General features: G+C 47.0%; 1 protein-coding gene across 1 annotated transcript in view; it reads left to right on the forward strand.

Moving 5' to 3' along the window:
• Nucleotides 1-9,300, forward strand: part of crb1 (crumbs cell polarity complex component 1) — a 42,979-nt gene extending 33,679 nt beyond the window's left edge. The window contains exons 7-10 of the mRNA XM_024003669.2: nt 2,297-2,847; nt 6,105-6,270; nt 6,989-7,904; nt 9,253-9,300. Of these exons, the coding sequence (XP_023859437.1) occupies nt 2,297-2,847; nt 6,105-6,270; nt 6,989-7,904; nt 9,253-9,286 (1,667 nt within the window). The 3' untranslated portion in view covers nt 9,287-9,300. The remainder of the gene's footprint in view (nt 1-2,296; nt 2,848-6,104; nt 6,271-6,988; nt 7,905-9,252) is intronic.
• Nucleotides 9,301-12,780: the final 3,480 nt, after the last annotated feature.

Below are 12,780 nucleotides of genomic sequence, written 5' to 3' on the forward strand. Positions count from 1 at the left end.
GAAAAGGCAGACATTACAGATGTATGTATGATATGGGAAAGGCAGACATTAAGGATGTAGTGTAGATATGGGAAAAGGCAGACATTACAGGATGTAGTGTATGATATGGGAAAAGGCAGACATTACAGGATGTAGTGTATGATATGGGAAAAGCAGACATTACAGGATGTGTGTATGATATGGGAAAAGCAGAACATTACAGGATGTAGTGTATGATATGGGAAAAGGCAGACATTACAGGTGTAGTGTATGATATGGGGAAAAAGGCAGACATTACAGGATGTAGTGTATTATATGGGAAAAGGCAGACAGTGCAGGGATGTGTTGTATGATATGGGAAAAGGCAGACATTACAGAATGTAGTGTATGATGTGGGAAAAGGCAGACATTACAGGATGTAGTGTATATATGGGAAAAGGCAGACATTACAGGTGTAGGTATGATATGGGAAAAGGCAGACATTACAGGATGTAGTGTATGATATGGGAAAGGCAGACAGTGCAGGATGTAGTGTATGATATGGAAAAGGCAGACAGTGCAGAGTGTGTGTATGATATGGGAAAAGGCAGACATTACAGGATGTAGTGTATGATATGGGAAAGGCAGACATTACAGGATGTAGTGTATGATATGGGAAAAGGCAGACATTCAGGATGTAGTGTATGATATGGAAAAGGCAGACATTACAGGATGTAGCTGCTATCTGAGATTGATGAGACATTACAACACAATCATTAACTCTGTTATAATAACACAATTATTACATAATAACACAACAATATATAACCCTGTATAATAACACAAAATCATTATAACCCTGTTTAATAACACACATCATTATAACCCTGTTTAATAACACAATCAACACAAGAGGTCCCCCGAGTGGCGCAGGGGTCTCAGTTCTAGAGGCGTCACTAAAGACCCTGGTTCGATTCCAGGCTGTATCACAACCGGACGTGATTGGGAGTCCCATAGGGTGGTGCACAATTGGCCCAGCATCGTCGGGTTTGCCGGGGTAGGCCGTCATTGTAAATTATATATATTTTTTAACTGACTTGCCTAGTTAAATAAAGGTTCAATAAATAATTAATAAAAAAATCATCAGAACCCTGTTATAATAACACAATCATCTAATCTTAACCCTGTCTTCTCTCTGTACAGTACATGATGGCCCTAAACTGTCTCTCTCTCTGTAGAGTACATGATGGCCCTAACCTGTCTCTCTCTCTGTACAGTACATGATGGCCCTAACCTGTCTCTCTCCTGTACAGTACATGATGGCCCTAACCTGTCTCTCTCACCGGAACAGTACATGATGGCCCTAACCTGTCTCTCTCTCTGTAGAGTACATGATGACCCTAACCTGTCTCTCTCTCTGTAGAGTACATGATGGCCCTAACTGTCTCTCTCACCGGAACAGTACATGATGACCCTAACCCTGTTCTCTCTCTCTGTAGAGTATGTGACGGCCCTAACCTGTCTCTCTCACCGGAACAGTACATGATGGCCCTAACCTGTCTCTCTCTCTGTAGAGTACATGATGGCCTAAAGCCCTGTCTCTCTCCTGTACAGTACATGATGGCCCTAACCTGTCTCTCTCCTCTGTACAGTACATGATGGCCCTACCTGTCTCTTTCTCTGTAGAGTACGTGACGCCCTAACCTGTCTCTCTCACCGGAACAGTACATGATGACCCTAACCCTGTCTCTCTCTCTGTAGAGTACGTGACGGCCCTAACCTGTCTCTCTCACCGGAACAGTACATGATGACCCTAACCCTGTCTCTCTCTCTGTAGAGTACATGACGGCCCTAACCGTCCTCTCTCCCCGAATCACCGGTACAGACAGATGACCCTAACCCTGTCTCTCTCTCTGTAGAGTACATGACGGCCCTAACCTGTCTCTCTCACCGGAACAGTACATGATGACCCTAACCCGTCTCTCTCTCTGTAGAGTACGTGACGGCCTAACCTGTCTCTCTCACCGGAACAGTACATGATGACCCTAACCCTGTCCTCTCTCTGTAAGAGTACATGACGGCCCTAACCTGTCTCTCTCACCGGAACAGTACATGATGACCCTAACCCTGTCTCTCTCTCTGTAGAGTTACGTGACGGCCCTAACCCTGTCTCTCTCTCTGTAGAGTACGTGATGACCCTAACCTGTCTCTCTCACCGGAAACAGTACATGATGACCCTAACCCTGTCTCTCTCTCTGTAGTAGAGTACGTGATGACCCTAACCTGTCTCTCTCTCTGTAGAGTACGTGATGACCCTAACCTGTCTCTCTCTCTGTAGAGTACGTGGCGGCCCGCTTCGGCAACAAGGACTCTCAGAGCTATGCCGTCTTCACCATCACAGACAACCCAGGAAGTGACATCACTGTCTCCCTTTTCCTGCGCACACGTCGCCACGCTGGCCTCTTATTGGTGCTCGTCAACAGCACCAGCCAATACCTGCGCCTGTGGCTGGACAAGGGACGGGTCAGAGTTCAGCTCCATAACTTTGAGACCTTGACCAGTGAGAGTGTGGTTAACGACGGGGACATCCACTTTGTGAGCGTGGTGGTGGACCGTGAGCATATGGTCCTGTATGTAGCCAACCAGAAGCAGGGCTCGGTGGAGGTCAGGACGGTGGACAGTCAAATGGGAGATGTCGTGTATGTTGGGGGTCTGGCGGAGCAGAAGGCGTCAGCAGCGTTCGGGGGCTACTTTAAAGGCTGTATACAGGACCTGAGGATCAACGGAGAGAGACTGCAATTCTTCAGGCTGGACACCCCGGTGACGTCATATCCTGTCGAGCTCATGGCTAACGTCATAGCGGGCTGCACTGGGGATGATTCCTGTAGTGTGAGTGGACTGATCAGTCCTTAATCCTCTCTACACTTGCCCCTCCCTGTCCTACTCTGTCCCATGTCTTTTACCTGTCCTACTCTGTTCCCTGTCTCCCACCTGTCCTACTCTGTTCCCTGTCCTAGTCTGCCACCCCTGCCTTTTACCTGTCCTACTCTGGTCCCTGTCTTTCACCTGTCCTACTCTGGCCCCTATGTCTTACCTGTCCTACTGTGTCCCCTGTCCTACTCTGTCACCTGTCTTTTACCTTTACTACTCTGTCCCCTGTCCTACTCTGTTCCCTGTCTTCTTTTACCTATCCTACTCTGKCCCCTGTCCTACTCTGTCCCCTGTCTTTTACCTGTCCTACTCTGGGACCTGTCCTACTCTTCCACCTGTCCTACTCTGTTCCCTGTCTTCTTTTACCTATCCTACTCTGTCCCTTGTCCTACTCTGTCCCCTGTCCTACTCTGTCCCCTGTCCTTTACCTGTCCTACTCTATAACGTGTCCCTATCTATAACGTGTCCTACTCTGTACTCTGTCCTATTCTGTCCCCTGTCCTACACCTGTCCTACTCTGTCCTACTCTGTACCCTGTCCTACTCTGTCTCCTGTATTTTACCTGTCCTACTCTGTCCCCTGTCTAAAACCTGTCCTACTCTGTACCCTGTCCTACTCTGTACCCTGTACTACTCTGTCCCCTGTGTTTAATCTCTCCTACTCTGTCCGCTGTGTTTAATCTGTCCTACTCTGCTCCCTGTCTTACATCTGTCCTACTCTGCTCCCTGTCTTACATCTGTCCTACTCTGTCCCCTGTCTTACATCTGTCCTACTCTGTCCCCTGTCTTTTCCATCTGTCGTGCCCTGTCCTTTTCCCATGCCATACCCAGTCCTGCCCTGTCTTTCCCTGCTCTGCACACTGCCCTGTGCCACCCTTGCCTATCCCAACCATGCTCTACCAGTCTGGCCCCAGTCTGGCCCCAGTCTGGCCCCTGCCCATCCCTTCTCAGCCTTCATTATCTCACTCGTCCTCATTGCCTTAGAAAAGGATGAACGTCACCTATCCCACACAATCAAATTAAATGGTGTTTAAAGGTTAAGGGTAAGGGTGTTAAACAGAAGTGCTGTGATGTACTTAATAATGTCAAGTAGAGAGGGTGATTAAAGAAACAAAGAGTACTGGTAGAGAATAAGGACCTAGAAGAATACTGACAACTGTTTAGATTTGGGTTAGAGTCAGAGTTATGGTTAGACTCAGAATTAGGATTAGAGTCAGTTAGGGTCAGAGTTAGGGTTAGAGTCAGTTAGGGTTAGAGTCAGAGTTAGCGTTAGACTCAGAATTAGGGTTAGGGTTAGAGTCAGTTAGGGTTAGAGTCAGTTAGGGTTAGAGTCAGTTAGGGTTAGAGTCCGGTTTAGGGTTAGAGTCAGAGTTAAGGTTAGAGTCAGAGTTATGGTTAGAGTCAGTTAGACTCATAGTTAGGGTTAGAGTCAGAGTTAGGGTTAGATTCAGAGTTAGGGTTAGAGTCAGTTAGACTCAGGGTTAGAGTTAGCATTAGATTCAGATTTAGGGTTAGAGTCAGTTAAGGTTAGTGTCAGAGTTAGGGTTAGAGTCAGTTAGACTCAGAGTTAGGGTTAAACTCAGAGTTAGGGTTGGTGTCAGAGTTAGTGTCAGAGTTAGTGTTAGAGTCAGGGTTAGAGTTAGAGTCAGAGTTCGAGTCAGGGTTAGAGTTAGGGTTAGAGTCAGGGTCAGAGTTAGGGTTAGAGTCAGTTAGATTTAGAGTCAGAGTTAGGGTTAGAGTCAGATAGACTCAGAGTTAGGGTTAAACTCAGAGTTAGTGTTAGGGTTAGTGTTAGAGTTAGGGTTAGAGTCAGTTAGGGTTAGAGTCAGTTAGGGTCAGAGTCAGGTTTAGAGTCAGTTATGGTTAGAGTCAGGGTCAGAGTTAGGGTTAGTTTCAGAGTTAGGGTTCGAGTTAGGGTTCGAGTCAGTTAAGGTTAGTGTCAGAATTAGAGTCAGAGTTAGAGTCATTTAGAGTCAGAGTTAGGATTAGAGTCAGTCAGAGTTAGGGTTAGAGTCAGAGTTAGGGTTAGTGTCAGAGTTAGGGTTGGAGTCAGGGTTAGAGTTAGAGTTAGGGTTAGAGTCAGGGTTAGAGTCAGAGTTAGGGTTAGAGTCAGTTGGACTCAGAGTTAGGGTTAGACTGAGCATTTGGGTTAGAGTCAGTTAGAGTTAGAGTTAGGGGTCGAGTCAGTTAGATTTAGAGTTAGACTCAGACTTAGGGTTAAACTCGGATTTAGGGTTCGAGTCAGTTAGGGTTAGTGTCAGAATCAGAGTCATTGTTAGAGTCGGTTAGAGTCATTTAGAGTTAGGGTTAGAGTCAGTCAGAGTTAGGGTTAGAGTCAGTCAGAGTTAGGGTTAGAGTCAGTCAGAGTTAGGGTTAGAGTCAGTCAGAGTTAGGGTTAGAGTCAGTCAGAGTTAGGGTTAGAGTCAGTCAGAGTTAGGGTTAGAGTCAGTCAGAGTTAGGGTTAGAGTCAGTCAGAGTTAGAGTCAGAGTTAGGTTTAGTGTCAGAGTTTGGGTTAGAGTCAGATTTTGGTTTAGAGTCAGAGTTTGGGTTAGAGTCCGAGGTAGTGTCAGTGTCAGGACTAGATTATTTGACTTCATTTCAGAACATGGGCCATTGACTTAATGTCCTCCATCTCCCTCTCTATCACTCTCTATCTCCATCCCAAATCCCTACGTATCTCTACACTGAGTACACCAAACATTAGGAACACCTTCCTCAGATTGTGTTGTACCTCCAGTTCTTGGTTCTTGACACTAACCAGTGTACCTGGCACCTACTACCATACCCCGTTCAATGGCACTCACATTATTTTGTCTTGCCCATTCACCCTCTGAATGGCACACATACACAAACCATTTCTCAATTGTCTCAAGGCTTAAAAATCATTCTTTACACTGATTGAAGTGGATTTAACAAGTGACATCAATAAGGGATCATAGCTTTCACCTGGATTCACCTGGCCAGTCTATGTCATGGGAAAATTCAGTGTATGATTCGTGTATAATGGCACACCAGAGATGCTTTCTCTATGCATGCCTTGTCGATGCTAAGTGTTCAGTAAACTACTAGCTGTATTAGTACAGCTGACACTGTGCTCTCTTACCCAGTCAGTCAGACATGAGCATTCATGAATTATACAAGATAACCTGTCCCTCTATGCTTTAGTTCTAATAAAATAATAATAATGTGTTTATGTTGTTCTTCTTCCTCTCCAGAGGAACCCGTGTCAGAACGGAGGGATGTGCTACTCCATGTGGGACGACTTCACTTGCACCTGCCCCCCCAACACTGCAGGGCGGCGCTGTGAGGAGGTCAAGTGGTGTGAGCTGTCTCCCTGCCCCGCACGGGCAGAGTGTCACATCCTCAGCCAGGGATACGAGTGTAAGTCATTCTGCTCTAAATCTGTCGCCCGTCAGTCCGTCCGTCCGTCTGTCCGCGAGGTGGGAATGGGATTAGGCCAGATTAGCCTGTGGTTGGATTAGTGATGATTTACATGGCTGTCCATCTGCCCTGTCACCCCTGTGATTAGCTGTCCTGGAATAATGACAGAACCAACACCGTCATTCACAAGCACTCTATACAGTGGTGTTGTGTATACCCAGCACACTATACAGTGGTGTTGTGTATACCCGGCACACTATACAGTGTTGTTGTGTATACCTGACACACTATACAGTGTTGTAGTGTATACCTGACACACTATACAGTGTTGTTGTGTATACCTGACACACTATACAGTGTTGTTGTGTATACCCGGCACACTATACAGTGTTGTTGTGTATACCCGGCACACTATACAGTGTTGTTGTGTATACCCGGCACACTATACAGTGTTGTTGTGTATACCCTGATACTATACAGTGTTGTTGTGTATACCCTGCATACTATACAGTGTTGTTGTGTATACCCTGCATACTATACAGTGTTGTTGTGTATACCCAGCACACGTACCTTCATCTTATCCATCCTGTTGTGGCTGATTTTCTGTTTACTTGCTTCACTACTACTTGTATTCCGTATTCCATGACATGGTTGAGGATTAAAACCTTTTTTTAAATGACCGCATATTTACATAGGTATCCCTTCTTCTCCTTCACAGGCTTTTCAAACGCCACTTTCCTTGACGACAGCAGTGTGCTGTCTTACCGCGGTAACGGCCGTATCCAACGCAGCCTGGCCAGCATCTCCCTCAGCATGCGCACCCGTAAACGCCACGCCGCCATCTTGCACGCTGAGAGTGGGCCGGAGTTTGTGACGGTGTCTGTGCAGGATGGCCTTCTCTTCCTTGAGCTCCAGAGCGGGGTGTGGGAGGGCTCCTCCACAGTGTCCCTCAGCAGCCGGAGGAGGGTCAGCGACGGGGAGTGGCACAGCGTCCACCTCTTCATGGTCACCCCCTGGGCAGAGGCATCCCGCTGGACCATGGTGCTGGATGAGGAGGCGGAGGAGGCAGGGACCTCCAGCAGCGAAGGAGGCAACCTGGACTTCCTCAGGGAGGAGGTGGACATCCTGCTGGGGGGGCTGGGGCCCGAGGCTGGCTGGAGCCTAGTGGGGTGCCTGGGCACCGTGGAGGTGGGGGGCATCGCCCTGCCTTACTATAGCCCTTCAGAGGTCAACCTTCCCCGGACTCAGGAGGAGCAGTTCCTGCGGACATCCCCCAGCCCGCCCAGGGGCGGGTGCAGTGGAGGCCCGGTGTGCCAGCCCAGCCCGTGTGTGAACAGAGGCAGCTGCCAGGACCTCTGGAACCTGTTCAACTGTAGCTGTGACGAGGGCTGGGCCGGACGCCGTTGTGAGCTCAACACAGACACCTGCGCCTCCAACCCCTGTATCCATGGCAACTGTAGCGTTCAGGGGCTGGCATACAAGTGTTCCTGTGAGTTTGGCTACACTGGTATGAACTGTGAGGAGGAGGTGGATGTGTGTGAGAACCATCTATGTGCTCATGGAGGGACGTGTCTACATGGAGTGAACAAGTATGCCTGTCTGTGTGCTGAGAACTACACCGGACCTTACTGCAAGTGAGTCACATGGGTGGGGTCAGGAATGGAATGAAATGTCATATTTATTTTTATACAAAGGAATAAACGCACCAGAAAACCGTCACCTCATTCTGAAACATTGTCACCAAATTGCTATTGCTTTTATGTTATTTTTGTCTGTCAAGTTTTTTTAAGTCCCTTTGAGTTTAAACACAATTTTGAAAAATATTAAGTTTGAAGTCTACAAATAGACTTTAATAACTGGCAGTTGAAACAATAACATCATGAAACAATATTTCATGTTTTGAAAACGGATTCTGCAACTTGTACATTTCAATGAGGTAAAAGTTTAATCAACGCATCTCCATGCAACTTCACCAACGTGATATACAGGACAGGACACCAGCGGGACTTCCTTTTAGTGATATACAGGACAGGACACCAGCGGGACTCCCTTTTAGTGATATACAGGACAGTACACGCAAGCGGACTCCCTTTTAGTGATATACAGTACACCCAGCGGGACCCCTTTTAGTTGATATAGTACAGGACAAGACACCAGGGGACTCCCTTTTAGTGATATACAGGACAGGACACCAGCGGGACTCCCTTTTAGTGATATACAGGACAGGACACAGCGGGACCCCCCTTTTAGTGATTACAGACAGGACACCAGCGGGACCCCTTTTAGTGATATACAGGACAGGACACCAGCGGGACCCCCTTTTAGTGATATACAGACAGGACACCAGCGGGACCCCTTTTAGTGATATACAGGACAGGACACCAGCGGGACTCCCTTTAGAGATATACAGGACAGTACACCGCAGGACTCCCTTTTACAGATATACAGGACAGTACACCAGCAGGACTCCCTTTTAGTTTTACAACACACTAAGGCAAAATGAGATCTTCTAAATTTGAGATGTGTATAAGGCACTGAAACCATGCATGAACTGCGTTGTTTTACTTGTGCATGTCTTTGTACTAAACGTCATATGGCTATGGCTCTAGTGTGTCGCTGTAGTGTACTGCGTAATCAGGTCCCTGGTGGTTCAGTGCTACTGCCTCTTCTCTTTTGTTAGTTTCGGGCATCATCGAGGGAATTCCTCCATTCATTTATCTTGTAAACACACACTCTCTCTCACACACACTTTCAAACACTCTCTCTTTCTCTCTCTATCTCACATCGCTCCTTCACAAGGACATTTTGAAACAGCCTCCCTCACTAAGCTATAATTAAAGAGTTAACATCCTAAATCAAACTTTTTGTTCTGTGTATCTCTCTCTCTCTCTGTATCTCTGTATCTCTCTCCCTCTGTCTCTGTCTCTCCTCTATCTCTGTCTCTGTCTCTATCTCTGTCTCTCCTCTATCTCTCTCCTCCAGTGATCGTGTTGAGGAAATTCCATGGTACATGTAGTCAACAGGAATGGGTAAGTTGTTTTTATTATTTGCTAGTCCTCTCACTCCTCCCTACTGTATTTCAAGAAATACCATACACCCAGCCTGCATATGGATGTTGTAAGTCCCATAGAGCAGGACTAAGTCCATGATGTTTAATAATTCCCACAGTTTGGTTTAATGTCTCTGTAGTTTAGGAGCAGTAGGGGGTCTATCACCCCCTGAACCCCGTAGTCTCCCAGTGGGGAGACAGACAGTACTCCCCACTCCCCCTGGTTCTCAAATAACCCCTTACACAAGTACCCCAATAACCCCGGCCCCACATTGTCACTCCTGGGCACCGCCGCCTCCCAACCGCGTGCGCACACCACACACACACACACACACACAACACACACACACCCACACACACACACACACAACACACACAACACACACACACACACAAACACACACACACACCACACTATCACTCAACACACACAACACCATCTCTAGAGAGTGTAGCCTTTGTCTGCTAGGTCAGGGTTTCCTGTCTTTTGATCTTGTGTCTTCGATCGGGTGTCTTGATCATGGTTCTGATGATCTGTGCCTATGCTCGTATGGTGCGCGTATCTGTCTGGTGGGTTGTACCTGTCTGACCGTTAGGTTGTCCTGTCTGATGGGTTGTCCTGTCTGATGCGGATTGTCTCAGTTGTTCTTTTGTCTGATGGGTTGTCCTATCTGAAGTGATTGTGCCTGTCTGATGGGTTGTGCCTGTTCTTGATGGGTTGTCCTGTCTCTGATTGGTGTGTCCTGTCTGATGGGTTGTCCGTCTGGTCATGGGTGCATGTGATGGGTTGTCCTGTCCTGATATGGATTGCTATTTGAGGTTGTCCTGTCTAGTGCGGGAGTGTCCTGTCTGATGGTTGTCCTGTCTGATGGGTTGTCCTTGATGTCTGTCTGATGGGTTCAAGTCAACGTGTAAGGACACTATGCCTGAACTGCAGTGAGTGACCTGTCTGAGATAAGCGATTCCAGAGTCCTGTCTATGTGCTGTATGGATTGCATTCCTCGATCGGGTATGCCTTCTATTACTGTGATCTGATAAGGGTATGTTCAGTCGAGTGGCTGTAGTGTGTGCTCGAAGCTGTCGAGTGCTTGTCTGTTGGAGATAAACGATAATGTACTAGCTCACCGCTGCTTACAAGTGGCATGTCTTCAAGGAGTGTCTACCGCGTACTATCACAGGGCAGGTAAGAGACGATGGAGAAGAGGGAGGGTAGGGAAGTGCACGAGAGAGAGCTGTCACTATACTGTCTACCCGGACTTCAGCAGGAGACCTGTAGAACAGGGAGAAAGAGGGAAGGGTAGGGAACTGTACGAGAAGAGCTGTCCTGTGACTGTCCTACCCGGCTTCACAAGGGCAGCGGTAAGAGAAAGAGGGAGAAAGAGGGAAGGGGTAGGGAACTGCATGAGAGAGAGCTGTCGCTGTGACTGTCTACCTGGCTTCACAGGGCAGCGGTAAGAGACAGAGGGAGAAAGAGAAAAGAGAAGGAAACAGAGAGAGAAGAAGGGAAGGGGTAGATGGGAGGGGAGAGATAAAGTAAAGAAAATTACCCAGATATAGGTGAACCTTGTAAAACATACACAAGACACAAGATGTTGGTGTGTTGTCTTGTTTTTCTGACCCTCTCTCGGCCTCTGTCTCTGTGTCTGTACTGTGCAGCTGTGAGGCAGGAGGTGGATGAGTGCAAGTCCAACCCCTGTCTGAACGGGGGCTACTGCCGAAACCTCATCAACAAGTACACTGTGTGTGTGACATGAGTTTCGCCGGGGACATATGCCAGAGTCGACGTAAGCGACATTTACTTTTACGTGGCCGTTCTGGCTCTGCAGAACTCTCTTCCAGCTACTTCTACCTTAATCTTATCTCTGCGACTCGTGACGACCCTAGATCGACTGGGGAGGGCAGGACGACTGAGAGAGAGAGTGTGTGTGTGTGTGTGTGTGTGTGTGTGTGTGTGTGTGTTGTGTGTGTGTGATGATGTGTGTGTTGTGTGTGTTGTGCATGTTATGTGTGTAGTGTGTAGTGATGTGGTGTGAGGGATTGTGTATGTGTGTGTGTGGTGTGATGTGTGTTATGTAAGTGTTGGCTTGTAGTGGAAGCTTTGAAGACTAATGGTGGTTAGGATGTTTCATTTTAAATGCCTTCCAATGTGAAAATACAGTTGTGTGGACGTACTGTTATACTGTTACGTCGTTTTACAGTACCACCAGCGTTCCCCAGAGTGGGGATTTCGCTTTAACCGGAGATCGTTTAGGGGTTAAATTCTGTCCGTGACAGACTGACCACCTATGTACTTGATTATTAGCCTTAGACAGGAGATCTTTAGAAATAGCAGTTTGGTGGTTGTTTCTCTAAGCTAAGGCCAATGAGGATTGGAGCTCGTGGACCGAGACCTCGAAGAGACGTACCTGTATGATCTGTTCAAGATAATAGTCAGTATGTTACATCTAACCGTTTCAAATAGGATCGTGGTCACTTTTATAAAATTTCATAGGTTATGTTGATAAGAAAAGCCACATTTTTTCCATTAGAATATAACACTCAAATTGATCAGTAAATAAACAGTGTAGGACATTGTTAATGTGGGTGAAAATGACTATTCGTAGCTTGGAAAGCGGCAGATTTTTATAATGGAGTATTCCAACCAATAGGACAGTACAGAGGTTCACAATTATCCGCACAACCATCCGTCCTGCGTGTCCAATGGCACGCTAGTGTTAGCATAATACCAAGTGGATCATTTCTAAAAGGCGACTATTGATCATTAAGAAAACACTCTTTTGCTATATCTCAATTGTTAGCATCAGCTGAAAGACTGTTGCGCTGATTAAAGGAAAGCATATTCAAAGCGTGGCGCTTCTTAGACTTAGTTGAAGTAATCTGGTAGCATCAGCATTTCGTGGGCTTCGATTAACAGGCTCACTCGGCCCAGAACAAAGACCATTTCTTCTGGAACTCGTCAGTCTATTCTTGTTTGAGAAAATGAAGGCTAATTCCATGCGACGATTGCCAAGAAACTGAAGATTTCTCGTACAACGCTGTGGTAGCTACCCCCTTCACAGATAACAGCGCCAAACTGGCTCTAACATTAATGAGAGAGAAGGAGTGGGAGCCCCCGGTGGCACAATGAGCAAAAGGAGACAAGATAATCATTATCAGTTTCTAAGTTTCGAGACATAAGACCACCAGTCAAATAAATCGTCGAACTGCGTGTTCATCAAATAGTTCACCCGAATTTTCTCACAAAACACCAGTCTACAACAGTCAACAGTGAGAGGCTGTACTCCGGGAGGCCTGGCCTACTAAGGCTAGAGTTCCTCTGTCCAGTGTCTGTGTTCTTTTGCCCAATCTTAATCATCTGCATCAAACAAGTCCGCACCCACGCCTTCCCCCCCCCCCATGTATCCATCAACATGCCTCCCACACACATGCTTGACAGATGGCGTCAAACACTCCATCCAGCA

Source organism: Salvelinus sp. IW2-2015, linkage group LG16, assembly GCF_002910315.2.
Source record: "Salvelinus sp. IW2-2015 linkage group LG16, ASM291031v2, whole genome shotgun sequence".
Classification (NCBI taxonomy): Eukaryota; Metazoa; Chordata; class Actinopteri; order Salmoniformes; family Salmonidae; genus Salvelinus; species Salvelinus sp. IW2-2015.